This window comes from Varroa destructor, unplaced genomic scaffold (genome assembly GCF_002443255.2).
Source record: "Varroa destructor unplaced genomic scaffold, Vdes_3.0 BEIS01000003.1, whole genome shotgun sequence".
In the NCBI taxonomy this organism is placed as follows: Eukaryota; Metazoa; Arthropoda; class Arachnida; order Mesostigmata; family Varroidae; genus Varroa; species Varroa destructor.
In genome coordinates this window covers 4,514,296-4,536,611 of record NW_019211456.1, presented here as the reverse complement: position 1 = coordinate 4,536,611, position 22,316 = coordinate 4,514,296, and the positions used below count along the sequence as shown (strand labels likewise).

At 40.4% G+C, this 22,316-nt stretch overlaps 2 protein-coding genes across 3 annotated transcripts; one reads left to right on the top strand and one right to left on the bottom strand.

Moving 5' to 3' along the window:
- Window positions 1-1,436: 1,436 nt before the first annotated feature.
- Window positions 1,437-9,377, bottom strand: LOC111247228 (uncharacterized). 2 transcript variants are annotated; one of them, XM_022797905.2, is made up of 6 exons: window positions 9,203-9,377; window positions 8,683-9,032; window positions 7,236-7,436; window positions 6,585-6,783; window positions 4,412-4,512; window positions 1,437-1,788 (listed from the first exon to the last, which is right to left on the bottom strand). In XM_022797905.2, the coding sequence occupies exons 3-6, from the start codon at window positions 7,434-7,436 to the stop codon at window positions 1,672-1,674; spliced, it is 618 nt and encodes a 205-aa protein (XP_022653640.1). In that variant the 5' UTR covers window positions 8,683-9,032; window positions 9,203-9,377; the 3' UTR covers window positions 1,437-1,671. The 2 variants fall into 2 exon arrangements, with proteins under 2 accessions (XP_022653640.1, XP_022653641.1); XM_022797906.2 differs by lacking the exon at window positions 8,683-9,032 and having other exon boundaries at window positions 9,203-9,376.
- Window positions 9,378-9,428: 51 nt separating this feature from the next.
- On the top strand, window positions 9,429-13,171 carry LOC111247281 (uncharacterized). The gene is made up of 3 exons (XM_022797997.2): window positions 9,429-9,708; window positions 10,844-12,299; window positions 12,760-13,171. Exons 2-3 carry the CDS (start codon window positions 11,320-11,322, stop codon window positions 12,872-12,874), a joined length of 1,095 nt encoding a protein of 364 aa, XP_022653732.1. The 5' UTR covers window positions 9,429-9,708; window positions 10,844-11,319; the 3' UTR covers window positions 12,875-13,171.
- The last annotated feature ends 9,145 nt before the right edge of the window (window positions 13,172-22,316 follow it).

Below are 22,316 nucleotides of genomic sequence, written 5' to 3'. Positions count from 1 at the left end.
TGATCCAAATCTAATTAGAATTGTTACTGGTAACGAAAAATAAATTCAACGTACATTAATAAAAATGATTTAAGGATGAAAACAGCACGATAATCAAACAAGGTAATAATGCATCAAAAAAGCATTTAAGGAACAAAAAGGACAACATAAATGGCAGCCGTATGTTCGCTGGATCAACATAGGGATTGTTCTCCAGAAGTTTTGACTAAGCAACTGCGGAGAGGTCCACTGTTGAAAGTAACTTAAAAAAAGAAATTTTTGGTACACTTGTCATATTCACTTTATCTCTGATCTTTTGGCTCTTGTTTATTTTCATAAGGTCCGTGACATTTTTCGCCACCAAGGACATAAAACACTAGGACTTTTTCTAGACGAGAGATTTACTTTTTACATAACCGATGGCGCGTGCATAACATCCTTCGATAAAAATCGCTTATATATATATTACCATGAATAAACTGAATATTTCAAGAGTCGATAAATGTACATCTATAGAAACTTGTAGATATGCAATACTACTTCGATTCGGAGGCTCAAGATAATATCTAAAACTCTTCATATTACGAGCTCCGGAAGGACATCTCGGCCGTTCAGGCTAAGACGTATCGAGCCTTAGAGGAATTTTCAATTCAGAAGCTCACCTTTAAATGTGTGAATCTCGCGCTGCATTGATGCCCTTTGTAGGCACACGATAACACTTGAATCATCAACAAATACGTGGCTATTTTGCTGAAAAAAAGGCTGTACATATCATATATATTAATATTGGCTGGCCGTCTGTATACGTAGATGCCGGCCATCAACTAAAGTCGAAATAATTATTATTTTAGTGATGACCTTAAGCAGAAGTTGTCGCCTATCTCTCAACGTAACTTGAGCCCAAATAATGGTCTAAATAACAAGGCCCAAGTTGGGGGGCAATTTTGTTCGACTCTACAAGTAAGTAAGTCGATACGTATTTATATTATTCTCACTCTAATTTACGTTGTGTGAAGAAACAAGGTTATCTACAAGCTTCAGCTCAAGTACTGATAAACGTGATTTTCTGTAGCGAACTACGGCTAGCGTTGGCAACGTTAACAAAGCGCTGTTGAAGCGCTATCGATTCCTCATCGTCTCGACGGTACCTGGTACTCTTCAGCTATCAACAACGACAGAATAATCTTTGTTTCGTGCAAAAATTAAAAACATTTTGTTTTTAAAGCTTTGTCCTAACCAGTTACGAAATCACGTATTGTCATTTCGTTAAGTAATTGGATCACTGGATATATAATATTTATGGCTTTCTAAGCGGAAACTATCGTCTAATTAAAAAAAAAAGAACGACGTAATTAACTGGAAACTAATTGAATACGGCGGACCACTGGCCACGCGCTATATAGCCAGCAATTTAGCTCATAGGATTTTGTATTTATAACAGAAGAAACAGACGCAAATGTATATCGATCATTCATTGTGTTTTACATAGGTCTACAGATTTCGTAACATACAAGTATGAGGCAGAAATTTCCACTTCTAGTAACAAAGTATTATGTTGAATATATTTATGTACATACAATTTGTCTAGATTGCGTCACAAAACCACTGCTACCAACATTCCGTAGCAGATACAATTATAATTAACCAATTATTTCATTTGATTTCCTCAAAAGCTCCTTATCAAATAATAAATTAAGTCCCATCGAAAAGATGTTTTGAGACGTATTTGACAGCCTTCTGTATATCCTCGCTTCTACATTTTCCGGGACAAAGTTCCTTGTTTCGCAACTCGCGTCCCTGCGCCAATGCCTGAAAGATAGCAATGTTTCACCTCTGAAACTGACGATTTCGTTGACCTTAATATACAAGCTTGAATAAGGAGTCGATTAAAGGAGCCTAGTCATTTTTAGGCCTGACCTGGTCATTCCTAGTTTTATTCAACGACGGATACTCTATCGGGAATTTAATGTCTTGAAATTGGTATCTGTTTACCGACCATGGTAAGTCAATTTCAATTTGGAAATTCACAGTCGAACAATATGTTGTAGGAAGCCGCTCAAGCACAATTTAGAGTGTAACTTCATAAGTTGCCAATGCTGTCTTGCTTGTATAAATAAATAAAGGACCCCGGTTACGCTCAAGGTCAGGCTATGGAACGTCAATCGAATCCATCCGGGTTCGCACAAACAGGATTGGAATCGCCGGCCACATCGTTGAAGAGAACGGATGACGACGGCAACATTTGCGATGACGATCTGAATGATGAAGGTGATTGGTAAAGGCTTTAACTAACTCAAGACAAAATGTGATAATCTTCCGAACAAAACTTGTGACCGACAAAACGCAAATCTATCAAACTTACTTCAGCCACTCAACACCGAGAGTATTATACGGCGATACGTGTCTGATCCAGCATGACGAACTCAGACTTGGAAATTTGGAGCATAGCCTATCGCGTAAAGAATTATCGAAGTCATAAAAAAGAATATTATTCCCTGTTCTGTAGCGCGCTACCATTGATATTTATACTATAAAATAGAGTAAGAATGCTCAGTATAATCTTTTATGTCCCTGTATCCAGCGAAAATGCATATTATAACTAAAACTACTAGACTGGAAGACTTTTCTGCACGCATGTCTTACTTTGTACCTTTTTCATTAGGGACCTCCTGACGGGGGCCAAATCACTTTCTTCATTCACTCACATTTTAGATGTAACTTTTTGTAAAATTGCGATTATTATTTTTCTATTGAGAAAATGCGTCGTTTACCAAACTCTATCGGCGAGCGTCGATTCTAAGTTCTTAATACACTATAGCATACACACATATGCACACAAATGCAGTACGAAAGAGACTGCGTCAAGGTGCTAAATATCTATGTAACTATCGGATATGGAATAACTTCTTCGTATACAACTAATCTGTAAAATCAACGAGAGGTTTTTATCGATTGTACCTTAAGCATTCACTTGAATTCGAAGTTAGTAGGACGCCTAGCGAACTTCGTTGGCGACTGTAAATCGTGTCATCATAAAGTTTCCCTTCAGAAAGCAAAGTTCGAATGCAAACCACAGAGGAAACAATATAAGCAAGCGATACAGCATCACAGATTTATACTGTGTAACTTTGAAAATAAATAATGTCTTTAGTTGACAACTTCGAGTGCGGGCCTGGGACGGCGGGAGCTTGATCTGCGCCGATGATGTCGCTTAAATTGTTTTTCTCTCTTTATCATTCTTTTATTAACTGGCGACGGCTTCGGCTCTCATTGCACTTGCAGATGCCTAACTGGCTACGAGGAAAAAATTGCTGAAGTCCTGTTGTCTGTTTGAGCGCAGGCCACCTCGACGCTGTTGAAGGCCCAACAAGCCAGGTATACATTATCTTCGGATCTAGACGTTCTAGCGGTGTGCGAAAAATTTCAGTACCTTCGGAACGGAAGCACGCTGTCCGTTTTATTCCTAAATTATCCCTACTCAGCAAGTTCAACTTACGCTACACGTAGAAGTTACGTCACGCACATGTTTTCAGGGAAGCGCTCGCGTATTTCGATCCATCTTTTTGCGTAGTTTTGATAGTTCAGCATCGATTTCACCAGGCACTTCATGAACACGGAACTATTTTCATTAAGCAAATGGAAACTGTCGATTGTGTAGGAGCATGAGAAAAAAGTGTTTTGAGACATTTTCAAGCACGTGTTTGTTCCAATCAAGACTCAAAGTGCTACAAAATGAATTCGATTATGGTCCAAGGTTCGAGGTGTCACACTACCTAGTAAGGGGGTGCGATAATTAATTGCCTACCGTTGACGGAAAAGCCGTAGAAAAAAGATGTTGTTTAACTAAATTTTCTCCTGTGTAACCTATGTTTGATCGATTGCGAATTAAGGGTACTGCAGATCGAGACACAACTTAATACAGTTCTGCGGCCCCAATGATTGTGCTGGACTCCCCAGGTGAGCTGCCCTAGATTAAAGGGCCATCTTTCAATGCAATGATACCGTTTGCAAGCCTTTGGCTGAACAGCGCCCAATATGTGCGTCAATATATCGTTACAGATAACCAACTGTTGTATAAAATTGTCCTTCTTATAACGGACGATAAAAGGACTAAGACCTATACGGTCAGCATTGCGTGCGTTGTTACTATAACAAACCGGCACTAATTCTATGCAACAATATCCATTACATTTTTTTACTAGATAACTTCAAATAGACAATGTTATATATATATATATATATAGAAGAAGATTAATGTGTCTTTCAAAGTAAGATAACAAAGGCTGAATAACTATTATCATTACCGTTTACGGTCGAACTCAGCTACGCAGTAACTCTAATGTTGCCATCGTTACGTTAGATCTCAATGCTACTACGCAAACATATCGAACATTTTCAATCAAGGCCAACAGCAGAAACAGTATTTACCAACCTTTGCGTACCACGCCGTCTTATCCGGAATATAGAAATCGAGTAGCAGAGCGGTATTCGTCCCAAAGCTCCCGAAAGCTGCACGATCTGCACCAATTTGACCTAGCACGATAAAAGTATACGTATACGTCTGTAGTAGCCGAAAGAATTTTTGCCATAAACTAAATGCCAAGTGTCTGGCACAAAATGGCGCTAAACGGAGCTTTCGTTCCGTGCCCGTTTTTCTCTAAAATAAATAATCGGTAATTGCCAATGATTGTCACACAGATCAGCATTACACTCTGTGGGAGAATAAACCCACTCCGTGGACAATTTACCATCTAATCGGCTCCAGATCACGCGCAGCTCTCCTCGAAATAGAAAAAGTCAGCTTATTCCGTCCACTTCGAGGAGCTGATTTATCATTGCTTAATTCCAAGCTCGCGACGGGGGTAACAGTTATCTCGTCGCAACTACCTTTGCCCAGCTACTTTTTCTAGTTAGTTTACTATCCTATACCTTACAACAAGGGTTGGTGGTGCCAAAGGGTATATACAGCAAGAAGGCCAATCCTGAATTTGCCTCGCTCGTAATGTATTGATTTTTGAGAGATTTCTACAATATGACTACGGGGCTTTTTTGATTTTTTTCTAATTGAATTGACTGTGTCCGAGACGTATGTGGATAGCGCCGATTGATAGAGTCGTTGACGTTGTTTCACTACCGCAGTGTTTCGTAAGCAGACCGATACGACTAGTAGAGTTTACGCAATTTCCACTCAAAGACATCGTTTTTAGATAGAGATGTGTGCATTGCATCTTCGTTCAACTCATCGAGAGCTTTCTATTAATAATAAAGAATAGCCCTTACGTAAACTTATACGTAATAAGAAGACAAAAAGAAAGCTAAAGCATTCGGTTTCTTCTTTTTAATGCGAAATTTCAATTTTGACGTTCAGTGATAGACGTGTCACGACATTAACAAATTGGTGTTTTGCATAGGAAATTTCTGTTTCTCAAAGAAAACCTTAGTGGATGTCCCAAGAAAAAGGTTGCCCAACTGGAATGTTGTCCAAATCAGCCGCTAGAACTTTTCAACCAGTACTTGTGGGAGATTCGCCCAAAAAAATAAGCCGTAACGCATTTTTATTCGGGTGGCTTGGGGCCACGCCAACCTCTCAATGACTTTTTGACCATTTTCATCCTGAAATATCCATCTTAGGTTAGGCATGTATATTAGATTTTAGTTCAGCACGGCAATAGGTTGGAAAACAACCTTTCCCTCCATAAAGATCTCCATGAACACCTTCGGCTACCATTCCGTCAGCAAAATTAGTCTACGAAAATCCTATTGAAATATGGCCGCCTCGGCCCCTAAAGGTTTTCATATGGGATACCTGCAGGAGGACCGCGTGAAAGAACAAAAACGCGATTACTGTTTCTAACTTGACACTAAATGCTGTGGGATAAAGAGACACTCTTAGGGAAAGTTGATCGCCCAATTGGCTTAATCTTACGCGCTTTCGTTGAAATGAAACTCCAAAAATCAGCCCAATTTGACCTCGTAAAGTCGACTTCGGTCTGACGAACAAACAGACATGAAACTTTAGTACCTAGTACATACAAATATATCAGTCATTATTCAATGTGTAGGGCGAACCGCGTCATGCGATAAGATCGCACGCTATCCCGACTGAACAAGGGATTTTCAATGACGTAGATTTCTATTACTGTATGCATATATACGTAAGCATCAAGGGTAATCGGGGCACAGATTAAGGGCCCATGAAGGGCGCGGATGCAAATATGACTGGTGTGCATTACTAACAACTCAACTTAGTTAACTAGCTTGTACAATGAAATACGTATAACAGTATTTGCACCCTAATAATAATAATGCATAAGGGTAATTTAGGCATCGTCTGGGAGTAGATCAGAATCTGGATGTCTTCATATCACTTCGTACATTTGCATAAACCTTTTAGTGCTATTTATTTCGTTTCTCTCCTCTTGATCACCGTCATCGTGACCATTAGGTCGAAATGTGAATCTATAAAATAATAGAGGCATCTAGCCATTCTAGCAATACGTTATATTTACATTTACGCTTTTCGAGAACGTATAAAAGCATTAAGATCTTATACAAAATCTATACGCACACTTGACCGATTCTGATAATTCGTTAATTGTACTTACAGAAGAACCTCTCGAAACATTGATCGTCGTCAATTTCGTGGATAAATTGAAGCATCTCAGCGTTGAGTTTGGGAAGTTCGTTAGTGCGCTTCACCCGTTCGGCAGACTTCGCGGACGAACGCTTTTTCCGTGCAGTCTTTTCTGTTGCAGGAGGTTTCTCCTCAGGCGAATTTGTTGTAGTAAATACTACTGAATCATCCTGATCAGCAAATGCCATATTCCAATTTATGGAATAAAGCAAACGTGGACATCAGTTTATCGTATCGGGTTGTAAGTATCAACTGTTTTTATCATACTCAAAATACTCATACTCACCATTATTGTTATTTGCGAAACAATATGGCAATCTACGAAAGCCATATGCCACACAAATGTTAAGAAGCTTTAGCTTAGCATAGCTTTTTCGGATGCGCTTGTGTTCTATAAGGATTAGAATACGATTGAATCAGAAAAACATCTTATCTTTTGAAAATTTATGCGTCTGCTATAAATATGATTCAGCTGTCTCTTAGACGCTAGCATGTCAGGTTGAAAAACAAAAACCTGACAGCGATCAGAAACTAAAAACTTTTGATGGCGTGTCTCAATAGGCAGCTCTATTAAGTGTCAGGAAGCCAACTAATGAAACTTTATCAATAGATCAACACTTACCTCATCCTGATCGGGAACTAATGTGCCGTGAAGCTGACGACCGACCATTGACGCTCCCATTCCAAGCAAATGCATTCCTAAGTAAAGCTTGAGGCCAGCCAATCCAACAGCGGTTAGCGGTAGCAGGCCTTGCATGAGACCTTGACAGGACACGGATAGAAGGCACACACATCCGAGGGTATAGCTTAAGACACGCAACATCTGCAAGCTCAGCAGCGAATCAGTCAGAATAGTGTTAAAAAAACTAAGCTTTACTTAACGAACAAGCGGCAAGCTCACGTATTGTTTTTCTCACGTATCGCCCCTTTTCGAGGACATCAACTCTGTCCCGTTTTACTATTGCCCCTTCATCCTCTCTGACGGCCATCATCAAATTCAAGAGTGACATACGGATGGCTTTCGACGATATCATCATTTATATTACGCGAGGACAAAGGCACAATGACGGATTTGTTGTTTTATTTGTAGAACAAGCTTTTGATAACTAGTGCATTTAACCGAGTCAGAGCACGCCTAGTAATAGTTGTTGCTAATCGTAAAAGGCAAAATTAGAAATTTTAATTTTTTTTAGTTATCAGTACTGCGCCAGAGGTCGGCCTTGGCAATTGAACGTCGTTGGAAAACCTACTGGTACTTTTACTAAATAAAAAGCACACCAAAAATGAATCTATGAATGAGTGTAAATACATGTAAAATTGTTGTTCAGAATTACTTTCTAGTGTTAAAAGCTACGTGGCCTCACGAAACATTATGCGAAAATACCGGTACGCCACGCCCGAGAAGGGCATCTACTTCGACCATTGACACCTAAAAAGGACAGATTGTACACGGGTAGCACAAGGCGACTTTTGAACTAACAAAGACTATTGACCAACAAAGAAGTTTAATTTTATTTGCGCTATCTCGTTAACAGAGAGGCACCCCACCATAGTAAAATTATTCGTTTTACGTTAGCATTTAGTATGAAGGCCATGCTTGGACACGATCATCATATACTTAACTGTAAACATCCCAATTTTATCAACCAAGCAATAATTTTTTTGCATTTTAATAGAACGAAACCAATATATTATCTATGTACAAGTTTAGGATAGAAAAGCAACGATGTTATAGAGAAGCCTCGCTAGCGCTTTCTAAGAGGTACTAATAGAGACAATGGCGCCAATGCTTTGCTTTCGGTACATCTATTTTTACGGCGACTGATCTTTAATAAAAAAAAAATTGTTGTATCATAATAAGATATAGATTTTCAATGGCGTAGAGGTCAATGTCTGGCTAAAAATGACTAATATATGAACTATAAAAAAAAAAAACAGCGAGCGGTCACATTGATCCGTAGTAGTTGATTTGACGTTGCAAGCTAATTATCCAACAATATATTCTTACTCTGATCGTCTCCGGTGTTTCTCACTAATTAGAATCGCACTTAACGCTACCAGTTACTTACGAATCGATAGCCTTTTCCTTTTAAGCGAGACGATCTGATGAGCTGGCGTCACGCTGCGGCAAATACAGAGCATCGTTGGAGATGCTATACGACAACTAAGGATCAGCTCAGTAATGTATCACGCTAGCTTCATGAAAACTATACGCGGAAGCGTAGTCAGTTGTGTATATAAGTCTATATAGCCGCAATGAATCGTTAGATGTATGTGAATCGAGAAACTGCAAGGCGCACCATGGGGTGCCGTTTCCAAAAGGGTAATCACTTGTCCATCGTCGTTTGTTTCTCTCCTCAATTGAAGAACATTGTTGTTTATGAATCCTTCCACTCGGAGCACTGTCACACCAATTAATCTTCATTGGACCAGAGTAACACAACAGAAGCTCTACGATCATTAATCGACAATTGAATGGTTCGACATTTATCAGATAACGGTTCCTCAATAGTCAGCCTGCACTAACGTGCAGACAATACGCGTAACAACAACAAAAAAGGTTAACTTCCAGTGCTTCGTTATTCTTACCTTGCCATATGGTGTGAATTATTTTGAGCTCTAAGATCACCGCTCGGTCAAGATAAGTTTCTGCTTATTAATGGACCGCAGGTGTTACAGAGCTCGTTGAAGAACCTTGTGAGATTGGGCACTTGGTCACAAGAGAACACGAGATACTTCTATCTGCAATACTGATATAATACCCGCACGTGTCATGCATAGAGGCACGTAACGGGAACTGATGTAAAGTGTATTACCGTAGCGGTTTCCCTATGGCAAGATCGCAAGTTACCACAAAGTAAAAAAAACTTCTTCGTAAAGTATTCTTTTGGGAACCTTCCGGAGTCGTTGTTAAAATATTGCGTGAAAATTATTATTAAGGCTGTTCATCTTATAACATATTTTATCATCGACCGTTTGTCAGACGAGTTAGCTTATGCTTGGTGATTCAGTCTCTATGTCTTACACACAGCCTAGATAACTGTATGATTGTCAATAGAAAAATCTACACCGTAAAACATGGCGGAGTTCAACAGGTATGCCTCAAAAGCTAACGCTCTTTCGAAAACTACTAGAGAATTTTAGGAAGCCAACGTTTAGGTGTAGAAATATCGCAAACATTGCTCTAATCTCGAGCGGCAAAGGTTGTGAAGTGTCTGTACAATATGACCACTCAAATCACCAGACATTATTGAGTACAAAAACACTAGCACATTTGGAAAAATGGTGACTAGTGGCCAATGTTTCGACTGCTCGAAAACAGCTCCGAATCTTCTAATGAAAGAAGAATCAGTCTTACGGCCTTTTTTGAAGGCCTGATTCCACAGCATATTATTGATCGTGTTCGTAGCCGGCATTTTGGCTCCCAGACATGGGGAGAAATGTTTTTTCTCGAATTTTTTAACAATTCTTTACTGAGGTCACATCATCGCCTTTAACATTAACAAGATACTACTGTTTCAACAGACTGCCATTTTCATGAAGTGGGCGAAGTTGTCAGAAGGACATCTTAGATTCGCATTGTATCCACGAAGATAATGCTAGTAATTTACACAGTATCAGGTAAACGATTATTCAAAGATGGTATTAAAAATTGGGTGGCGTTCTACCATAAGCGACTAAACAGCAGCAACGCTATGCGATGACCATAGCAGACTGTTGTAAAATTATTGCGACGACGTTAGCAATAATGAACAATCTAACCGTCACAACCCTTAGGTAGGTAAAGCAATATACGCTGAATGGTTTTATACTCATGGCCACATGTTGGCTTCTACATTGTAGAAAATGTCCTTATTGTACGATTTGTCGCGTTATTTTTGTGTGTTCGTTTGCTCGTACGAGCAAAACGACTTCGCGTAAGTCTACAGAAAAAAAATATGACACATCTATTACTCCTTATAGTTAACCTATACGCTAATAAAAAAAAAACGTACTACATATTTCGATTGTTTCACGTGTTTCATATTTGTGTCAGTATTGTCTGTCCGCAACACAAAAGAGCAAATATCCGCATCGCAATTGGACTTTATTCAAGTTTTGCTATTTATATGCAGTTCAGAACTACTAGCGTAGAACTAAAAGCTCATAACGTTACTTAGCTTGCGTACAGCGAGAATGTAAATGTATTTTTACTAGGTCTTAAGTAATCTCTGCTATCGTAATTGGCAGTGTTTCGATTGGGTCATTGAAATGTCAACATAACTTACTCGTGCCTGTACTTCTGCTCCACCCTGTCGTTGCCGGTGAGGACGCTGTACATGGATGGCTCTAGATGTGGTCGATCCACCCCTTGATAGGCCTTCTCAATATACGTAGGAACCTCTCACCCTCTCATTGTTGGTGCCCTTTCCTAGTACCCGGTTTTTGAAGAGACAACATGGTGGCTCGATAACTCTTACAAGCACTTCAGAGTACCCGTGTACCCATAGCATGCCCATGTACGAAACCCGCTGTTGCTGGATACGGACATTTAACTCATGTGCCTGTATGCACTCGATAGTTCAACTTGGATAGCGTTTTTCTGGGTGTATCATGACCCAAATTTAATTCTATCTTACTGCCTGGAAACACGTTGATGATCAGCACGCGTGACAGTGATAACTAGGAGGCTCAAAGTTGAGAGGTGACGGCGCCAGCAGCCCAGCATGGCTTTGGGTCGACTGAAACAGCGCGCAGCTTCATTAGATGCTCTAGAATGTGCAGATACCCTCCTGCCGGAAGAAGATGAGATTAATATTGCCAAGAAAGCCCGTCTTCAGCTTAAAAACAAGCAAACTGTCGTTCTACCTAAGGACTTTACTGACCGATGGAAACCGGAGGCAACCGCTTTGGACTCGTTGGAAAGTACAGATTCTCTTCTACCTGAAGACGACGGAATTAGTGTAATTAAAAAACACCACCTTCATCGAGGAAATAGACAAGCGGCTGCTCCACCGAAAAACTTTGCAGATATTTTGGATGAAGACAGACCGTCTTCCGGAGACTCTGGGATCTCTTCAGATCACCAGTCGGGGAGTCAGCAAAGGCTTAGTGTAAGCCAGATAACTCGGCAAACGTCTACCAAAGTCGCCGATGAACGTCGAGCGATTTCGCCAACTCACCTAACCTGTCAAGCTAACAAGGCAGGTCTCAGGCAAGAAATCGAGCCAGAAACTTTGATCGCTGTTGACCTAAGCAAAAGTCGTCACGAACTAAATATCAGAAATCAACCGCCGAAATCGACGCAAAAATTGCTCAAAATTAAACTCGAAACTAATCATGATAATAAAGAGAATGGCATAGAGCTAGAGCATGTACAATATCAGAAATCCCAGAAAACCAGTCGGAAAGGATGGGAGACCAATGTACTTCGCGCACTCGCTGTGAGGAAAGTTCAGGGACATACTGACAGATCTAAACCATCCACTGTTAAGGACGAGGATGATGCCAATATTCGAAATAGTGAAAGCCCGGAGAGTCTGGACTCATTGCGTCTGCGCAGGATTGAGGCTAATGCACGGGAAAGGTCAAGGGTTCACACGATTGGAGCGGCTTTCGACGCTTTGCGGCAGGCTGTACCATCTAACTGCGACCAGCAGAAATTATCTAAATTAGCTGTACTACGTATCGCAGCAGCGTACATACGGTCAGTATTTATTATACATTTAATAGCTTTTTTTCCTTATAAAAAAGATAAATTCTCCCATATGATTGTTAGTACCATGACGTATGTCGACTGGTTGACTTCAATATATGTAACCGTTAGCAAGTTCACTATCTTTTCGGTAAAAGTGTTCCAATGTTAAAATCATAATGGAAATTCGGAGATCGAATAGATCGCTTGAGAAAATGAAAAACATTGACTTAACGCACTACCGTTTTAGTCTAGTTAGGCTTTGCTGCTCGCTACCTTCCCATGAAAACCTATACCCTATATATAAACCCCTGTGAAAAAAATATCTATATATATATATATATGATTACGCCACTATATTTTGATGACGATGTTATCTAACTTCGTTGAGACGGACACGCTTAGGAACAAGGTAACTAAACACATCTAGGTAGACGCCAATGGAAAGGTTCTAATTCAGAAATTATTTCAGGTCGCTTGCTGCTCTAACTCAAGGAGATTCTGAGAGTTTCTCCACCGGTGTTAACCAAGTGACGCAGGCGCTTCTCATGGATGGTGCACGAACAAAAACGTCCAGAATCGCGTAATGCTAATCTGGTTCACAGTAAAGACGCTTCGTATTGTATATACGCCCATATCCTATATGTTGTACCATATATGTTGATAAGTGTAGAGCTCTGCATGATGCCTTCCGTTACACCAGAACGGCTATTTTGTAAATAATAATGGTTGCCCTCGTAATTGTCAATGTTGTTTCAACTTGTTATATATATGTATATATATATATATATTAATATATTCGATACAAAATAAACGCAGATTTTGTGGCCCGGTGGTAATACAGTTCACTACATGAACCGAGCCTGTATAATCACTAGAATATATACGGTCAGCTTGAGTGCTTATTTCGTTCGTGTACTATATCACATAGTGGAAAGTCAAGCCCAGATAAAATTAAAATGCAGCTGAAAAAGAAAATGATTGTCGTTAAAATAATAATAATAATAAATGATAGCTCTTTTCATAATGTTTCGTACAAAAGTATGTGTACACTTTCCGCCTGGGAGTCTTAAAGCAGGTATATATTTCTATAGGCTTTTACCGAGTAGAATAGCTTAAAATCCCTCGTTCACCCAAAGCAATATTTTGATCTGTTAGGATACAGTGTCGCTAGCTATGATCTTGCCCAGAGCACTACCTGCGTGGCCTCTTCCATTGATCTCTATATTCAATCATGTGCTCTTCGAAATCAGATAAATACATAATAGTATGCTATTATATAACTTTCTGTTACAAGTGCTACATTAGATCAGCTTAACGGGTTTTTCGCTTAAGTTGAACAGTCACTTTCACCGAAATATATCATAGTTCGTTGAACTGCAAATTCAACTAACAAAACTTATCAATTTGCGAACGCGAAAAATCGAGGAAGCTAAATTGAAGCCCCACGCCGGCCTTACTAGCTGACAGGCCTGCTAACTCCCTTGTATGCCGCACGGCATGTGGCGTCCCAAAGGCCTTGATTCCTTTTATTCTAAGGTCCAGAAGCTGCTCTTGCTTATGTATGACGACGGAGAAGCCACAAAAAGCGTGCCGTCGCCGAACCGCCATGAACGGAGACTTGGCCCAACGTTCGAAATTATCTCATGTCGCGTACGAATACGGCGTCGAGGCTAGCTTCAGAAGCGGCGTCAGCGCCTATGAAAAATCTGTTGTCGTTGTCGTCGTCGTCGTCGTCGTCGTCGTCGTCGTCGCCGCCGCCGCCGCCGCCGCAAATGTCCGAGCTGGTCAGTGCCTGAAGACCACCTGTTGAAGCCGGGTGTGGACTGTGTTTAGCCGAAGTGGATAACGCGAAAGAGCAGATGGTACGTATCTTTAGGGCACGTGGCCGACCCTGTTATCGAGTCCCAGAACAGATGCATCGCAGCCATCTATATGCTACTATCTTGTACCAGCATTCGATGCAGGTTCGAATGGTTTGTAGGTTCAGGCCATTACCTAATCTAGACTGGATCTCTCTAGCTTGAAAAAAATTAGAATAGTTATTGTTGTAGTATTCGTCGTTCTGTTACAAATTAACGTTGGAACTCCGTTGATGTCGGTTTTTATTGCTTGAGACCAATAAAGTAAAAACGTTTAAAAGATTTTGCTTCATACTATCGTATCAGAAAAAAAAAACGTGTCTGGTGCTAGCGGTATTATTCGAAAAGGGACACGCTGGATAAACTGCGAGGAATTGGACACAGCGAACTCAAGTTCCGTGAAGTCAAATAAAACAGAATAGAAAATAACTGAGCCTATACAGGAGTACTTGAACTAAATTTAAATTAACTCATCAAGACTATACTGCGAAATGCAGCCAAAAGTAACTTGCTTTCAATTGTACTTATAGCTGATTTTCGTTCAAGTGCTTCGATCGATCCGGGGTGCAGTCATTGAACAAGTTCTTACGGCTTTCAATTCAAGAAATGTTCCACTGCACATAATGAGACCCAGACGACTCGACCTGAGTCCTCACTTGTTTATTATCATTATTAAAGACGCTACGTTTGCTAACAGGAATGGTGTACAGATTTGATGTACATGGAGAGCTTGAAAGGAGTACAGTCCATGCATATTCAAATCTATGTAGATTGTCCGGTGCTTTGGAGATTTCAATTTCAAAAGCTAATTTCAAAGGTATAGACTTTGGGCTTGCTTTATCTATATAGTTCTGCTTGCGTCCTATATTTTCAACGTGTGGAGGTCATAACATGCAAGATCGCAATTACGCTGCATGTCATCCTATTACAAAAGAATAGTAGGAGTAAACGAATCTGTTTTGTTCAATTATTTATGTGTAGCTACTATTTAGAATACATCACTTTATCGGCTGCTAACGATAATTTTTTGTTTTATAATAAAAATTGTTCTTTTGATGCAACGATAGCCCATAAGCCTTCATGTGGTTTTCCAGCCTCAGGCAATATTACCAATGTATATAGTTTCAAGCTAGTTTTTCTTGGCTAGTTATGAAACGGTTCCTTGCTTATTCAGTCGTACCTTAGGAGCGGTTACCCCCTGGCAAGTAAGTTCTTCCGCCTTTGCTCCCAACTAACAGAATTGCTTCCAGCTCTTAAGCTATACATAATGCGGCTTGGCGATATTCCCTGTCCAACCTGTCACGCTGCTCAACAGGTGGCTTGCTGGCTCCAGAAGAAAAGCAGTCCGCGCCCACAAAAATGGGCGAACTCGAATTGCATATCGCATTCCAGGGGGCTCTTTCAAGTTCAATGGGATGATAATAGCAGGTATGGCGCTCTCAAGACGATTAACTTTGCGAAATACCCGCTGCCAGTGTCCCAGAGTCTGACGACTCAGTATCGGACACATACATACTCGCTGATCCGATTGGTGACCTCCAATAGCTCGACGTACTTTCCTGAACTAGTCTTCTAACAACAAATGCACAATAGCAGGTACGGTGCATGACCTCTGGCGCCACGAACAGCGAGGCAGCACAGATGGTTACAATGTCGCCGAAAAAGCTCGCTCACATGTTCACTTCATCGGTATGAACTAATGCGTTATACCTATGAATCAACGGCGCCAGCTACAACGCCCCGCAGGAATGTTCGAAACCGGATGGAAATACGCTTGAAGGGGACTAACTGAAACTTCGGAGTCTCTTTTTTGTGCTGCGTACTGGTAGGGGTAGGGGAAGAGAGAGTCTACCCCACAGCCGCCGGCGCTGTCGGCTGCATGCTAGAATGATATGAGATCTCTTCGAGTAGATTCAGATGAGACGTGTCTTTCTACAGAGCATAGTGGCGTTTGTTCCGACAATGATGTCTCCCTGCTGATGCTGGGGTTGCAGCGGATGCCCAAACAGGTCGCGATAGGCAAGGCCGTACCACTTGCGGCTGATAGAGGTTCTCCTTTCTCGCTGCCGGCATATAGCCTCCCCCCGCCCCCCTCTCCCCAGTCTCGCTGGCGCCAGAGTGAACAAGCATGCAAATAGTTTTGAGCAAATGCGCATACAAGCATTACGGTGAAATGAAGGATCTTAAACAGCCATGTAGGGCCCCTATTAAGTTAATCCTTAGGAAGTCGTTATCATAGAAGCAATCGAAAAGCTGAGCTGGCTTATCTAAGATCCGCATTAAAAATTAAAAAAAAAGGTCAATTAATGCAAAATAAAAGGCGAGTTCGTTATATTAAGGACTTCTTTTTAACTATGGACCAGGGTCGACCAATACATGGGGCGATGCCTTTAAACGACCATTTACCCACAGAATGTCGATTTTTAATTCCTTTTTTAGGAAGATTTTTTCTAAATTTTGAAGAACGTGGTATTAGCACCTAAAGGCCTATTCTGCTGATGTCCTTTGTAGCACTAAGCGTGGCGATACCTCAAATTAAGGCTATGCTTTCTGAGTCTCAGACTGGTTCGCTCGTATTCATCCCAGCAGTGCTATCAGGAGCAATAGTGGAGGCTGAACCGTTTAGAAGGACGTCGTCTTAACCTGATCGATGTACGAGGTAGCATAACCTGAATCGCGGGCCATCGTTAGCTTTTCCTTCTGGTACTTTTCTCGATTTGCCATACAATTCTTATTCTTTTGTAGTTTAAGTATTTCTTTTCCGTGAGTGTGCTTTCCTCTTATTGCGCAGTTATAGTTGTCATTTGTTCACTGCTTTTCAGAGCTGCTAGGGAAGCCACTGTCTAACCTTTGACGACTTGAACAAAATCGCGTAGCGAGTGACCTAAAAACAATGAGCGTCAACGAAGCAATAGAGTGTACTAGAAATAGTAGAAGGATGGAAGGAGTAGACGAAGATGAGAAAGTCGAAGCGCGAGAGGCTGTCGAGAAACCGGTCGCTACTGTTGTTGCTGGCGGCGACGCTGTCTCCGAAGGTCGCTTCGATAGAGTTCCGGGAACTGGCTCCTCAATGGCCGACACTAGAACGAGAACGGAGTGAAAAGAACGATATGCAAAAAGAAAGAAAGACGCTTACTACCTGGGCTTATGGCAAGTACACCAACAGAAGCAACAAAAAGAATATCGATGATACACGCCATACAGGCTACCCGTAGCGACTGCTAGATAGCTGCCCCCACTGGCGCTGCTGCTCTAGCCGAAAGCTGTCGAGTGTTGTGGCCGCCGCATTGGGCCTGCTTCTGTCTGGACCACCATCCGCCTAATCTACCCGCTGCTCAAACGCGAACTTGCGCACTTGAACAGAAGACGAGCGTGTAGTCGGCTCCTGCCGCCATCACCCTACCAAATGATGAGAAAACAAGCGAACGAAACACCTAAAAGGTCGTTCGCCAACGGTTGATTACCACAAAACTTACTGACGGCGACGCAGCGGTAGCTCGCGCCACCAGAAACCAGTTGCCACTTAGGTGAAGCCTTCGTCGTCCTGCGTTATTGTCTCAGGACGAAACATTCCTTGTTTCAAGCTATAGAGGTTCTCCCATAAACACTTCTTGCCATTTATTTTGATCGTAAGTCAAACAATAATGAACGAATGTAGGAAAAAACAAGAATATCGTCCAGAAGTGCTTTCTTATGATTTCAAAATATAGCATTTAAGCATAAGAAAAGGCGTTGCCCAAAGAAAAGATAGGTTGTACTGCGTTGGTGCCATTTGATCAGTTAAATCTACGATGTGGGGTAATACAGCTAAAGTTTATGAAATTAATTGACACTTCTTTAGCCTACTCTAGAAGAACATTTTTATTGTAACTATTTCTACTGCTCAAATAGAGTCATCGATTATATTCAGATAGATTTTCATGTTCTGAGGTACGTATTCAATGTATAGAAATTTTCGGCATTAGAAAAGCTGACACGAAGATACACAATTTACCTTTAACAAAAAGAGCCGACGGCGGACCGCAATCCTAACGGAAGGGTTCGAAGAAGTTTATGTTCCGTCAGAAGCAGCAGAGAAAAATGCAGGCCCACTGCTCATGCCGACGTTACGCCACAGCGTCGAGAGGATAGCTCAAAGCGATTAAATGTAGGGGACGCTAGATGTGGCTGCGGCGGCAGTGAAAAAGAGATAGATAAATGTTTGGCTCGAATTCCTCATCTGGACGAAACAGAAGGACGAATTGGGACTGTTCAGACAGAACTCAGCTAGTAGTTACTCATCTACACAATTACCAGAGAGTTAGTGCAGGGTTTTCGTTCACAGCAGGCCGACGACCGTATCGCAACGCCTGGTGCCGATGTGCATGCTTATGGTAGTGGGTACAACGCGAAGTGAGATAGGGGGTGTTGCCACGAGGGCTGTTTGACTGGCGACAGCGGGTCTCACCCATTGAAGATCGAACAACTGCTTCTGCGCACGACAGCATACTCACCTACCAAGTGGTCGACCAGCCTCTCTGAAAAAGTATGCAGGAGCAGTTAGATAGACGACAGAAGAGCAGCAAACTGCTACACCCGTCACTACGATTACTACAGCTTGAACTACTACAGTTACTACTAGCTTCATCTAGTTACTCGTAGCAGTTCAACAGTCAAAGCGTCCTATCGCTATAGAGCAGGCCTGTTCAGAAAGGCGTTTCGACGAACCTGGCACAGCCTGAGTGGGTGTTCCCCAAAATTTGTGTGTATAATACATACATTTATGTGTGATCAAGTAACCAACAGCCAAAGCTGAGTAGGGTAGCTGGTGTTAACGGTGGCGGTCGCGGTAGGAGACGATTCAACACAGTCCCTCAGGGCGTTTGAAGCAGTGCAATACTGGCAGGTCCGATTTTTCATGAGGGTTAAAAATGATTCGAAGGTTTCGTAGAATTAAAAAATTAGCACCCGCTAATTAGTTTCACACATTAGGACTTTCAAACATTCAAATGACGTTGTTTTAGGTGGGTTTATATGCTAGTCAAACGGCTACGAGATGACGCGCGTGCTCCAGTCGTACGTACATAATGCGTCATGTGAATACTTTATACTAAGCTACTTTCTAATTATCTAGGCATGAAAAAAACACACAGAACGTTAATAAATAGTACTTAGATAGATTAGACAACCAATTAATCTTTTTTGTCTGATATAACATTTATCTTTTATATACACATTGACAATACAAAGGGTTACATAATTATAAATTGGTCAAATTAAAACTCTGTTCTAAGTATTGCAGATCAGTTTGAAGTCGAAACGGCGCATATGTGAACTCAGAGAAAAGCCAATGTATACAAATAAAAAACCAAGCAACACGACGTCAACAAAAAGAATAAATCTAGGCGTTATCAGAGAAAAATTAAGAAGGGGCATCAACAGGCCTAAACCTATTTATTTGCTTTTATTTTCGCAAGGAAGGTCTCATGGCTTCTGCATGTCGATGAAAATAAGATCAGTAAGCTCAGAAGAACAAACAAGGCACATCGACATATTATAAAATAGATACCTCCGGCGCTCCGGGAAAAAAAGGCGCTCCGGAAAGTTCATTTGAGCTTTCTTCATGTAAGAAAAGGTTCCACAAATGACCCTATACCTGCCATAATATAGATGGTAAACAAACAAATGCTTGCTAGGTCCACAAAAATCTTTTTTCATGTAAATACTTTCCATGAAACCGCTAGTGAATTGGCAATTGATGGTATTCAAGCCAAAGTGCCGCGCAGTTTTGCTAGTATAACTGTAGCCCATATAATTCAAATGCTAGAATTTTATCTGATTAAAGAAATTATATTAGGTGAATCAAAGTTAATTGTTTAAAATGCATATTATCTAAAGAATCTGAAACACACTAAAGATAAAAGTGATACACAAAGATTGCTTGACAAATGGGGAATAACCACATCTAAGGGCGTTCAAAAATTACCCATAGAAGTGTATTTGCGATAAAAGTTCAACTTTAAGATGGCCCAAAACCGTACTATGCTAGAGCAAGGCGAATCCCACATGCATGACAAAATAAAGCAGATAAAGCCACAGACAAAGGGGCATCTCAAACAATTTCAGACCTAATACCATATGCAGCACAAAAGCACACATTGTAGTGTCGATTTCATAAGCTGGAATAACTAACAGGTTCATGTGGACAGACAGTTGTCCCCTTGTCTTGAGGATATCAGAAATTTTTGATCAATTAGTAAAGCAAACTATTACACAAAACTCTACGCGCAGCATATATACGTTAACTAGTAATGAAAACAATCGTAGAATATTTTCTAATAATTACATACCGTAGACTATATGAATGCTAGTGGGCTTTTTTGGGTCTGCTTCGTATTGGCAGAAAAGTATGGGTGTAATATTAGCTGAAACAGCCTCCATAATTGAACATCAAAACGATACATTAACTGTTAAGCGAACTAAAAAGGAATAGGCAGAGAATCCCAAGTGGTCACCGATCTGAATGGATGCGACATGAAAATCAACAAAGAAAAATGGAAGTGACTGAAAATTTCTACACAATTCTGTAGTCTTTTTTTTTTTTTTTTTATAATATGAACGAGGTATTTAGAAAGGTAAAGATAAATATCTACCATCATTGAAGCTCTTCAGCCTAAAATATACCTGCACAAAGATCATATTTGGGCGCAGTGCTACCCTACCCATAATTTTTTCCAAAACCGGCCAGTACTTCTAAACCTCAATACAAATAGAATGAAATCTGTCCAGATTTTTGGCAACAACTTCGTCTGGTAGACTCATAGAAAAATCTGATTCTGGTCGCAAATGTACCACTACATTTGTAATATTGTTTCACATATACTTAGGTAAATCCAAACGTCCATGTTATTCAAGAGTATTTAGTGAAGCTCAACGAAAGTACACTCAATGCCATCAAAAAGCCCTTGCAACAAAAAAAAGGGTGGAAAATTAATTAGAGTTTATTTATATGGCAATCGTTTCACTTGATTTTTTTTCAGTTGACAAGGAACCACTAGTAATAATTTTCACACCTAACAGGGCTAAGTTCCCTTTTGCTGCTGCCGTGCTGCAGCAATAGGTCGTGCTCCTATCCCAATTCAATTGGAAAATCAAGTAAGCCGAAGCTCTCTAACGATTATTACAAAGTCACGAACAGTTATATAAGACAATGAAGAACGATAATAAAAATAACTTTTAAGTTAAGTTCCAGGACAAAAACAAACGCAAAGACGATTGGTCAAAATAGATGGATCAGCTACCAAAGGTAATCGAATATATAGACCTAAAATGGTCGCAATAGAGTAATGAATCAACTTTATAGAAGGCACTTTGGCATTGTAAACATGCAGGCTCACAAAGGACCTAATAAATGAAGGATAAAATGGCACGTCGACTATGCTGGTCTAGTTAAAGATCTTTGTTTATTGATAGCAGCGATTGATGCCACTGATAATTACATAAAAACATCTCCAGTTAAAAAGTGACGCCAGAAAAACAAGACACTGTCTCCCGGATATACTTACAGAGTTTGGTTGCGTTAAGTTAATCGGAACTTACAATGAGGGTCAATTAGTTCGAACAAATTTTATCTGTTGGACAAATAATACGTCCCGTCAGAAAAAGAAAATGGTGTTTAACCATATAAAAAATTAAGTGAATTTTTTTGCAGACTGAAGTGTTCCATATTAGACACACAGATTAACTTCCAACGAAAATGCTGCTAAGAAGAATGATATGGAATAGATTAATAATCCTTCATAGAAAAGAAGAGCCTGAAGCGAATCACAAGGAACCAGTTAAGTTTAACACATGCCAAGAAGCATGGTTTCGCGTTTATAACGACCCACTCAGAAAATTATCTATAGAAATAGTTCGTAAAATCTTGGGGGTACGTTGATTTTCTATGAAGATATCATAGCAACGCGTTGCGTAAATCATATAAGGAAAATAAATTGTAGTTCAAAATTGAAGTCTCCTCAATTAATAGCCATATTCACTTCGCAGTAATCAAATAGAACTGTCAGAATATCTAGAACACCGGATATGCTAAGAAATCCCGCTCGTCTAAAAGCTACTGATTCAGGCAAGTGTCGCAGGACGTGATGTTCTTTAAATTTTATACATACAATACAAACATCTATATATA

Coding starts and splice junctions, on each gene's coding strand:
- LOC111247281 (XM_022797997.2), top strand. CDS start 11,320: ATGGCTTTGGGTCGACTGAAACAGCGCGCAGCTTCATTAGATGCTCTA. Junction 12,300..12,759: donor ATCGCAGCAGCGTACATACG/GTCAGTATTTAT, acceptor AAATTATTTCAG/GTCGCTTGCTGCTCTAACTC.
- LOC111247228 (XM_022797905.2), bottom strand. CDS start 7,436: ATGTTGCGTGTCTTAAGCTATACCCTCGGATGTGTGTGCCTTCTATCC. Junction 6,784..7,235: donor TAGTTCCCGATCAGGATGAG/GTAAGTGTTGAT, acceptor TTTGCTGATCAG/GATGATTCAGTAGTATTTAC. Junction 1,789..4,411: donor AGACGGCGTGGTACGCAAAG/GTTGGTAAATAC, acceptor GCTATCTTTCAG/GCATTGGCGCAGGGACGCGA.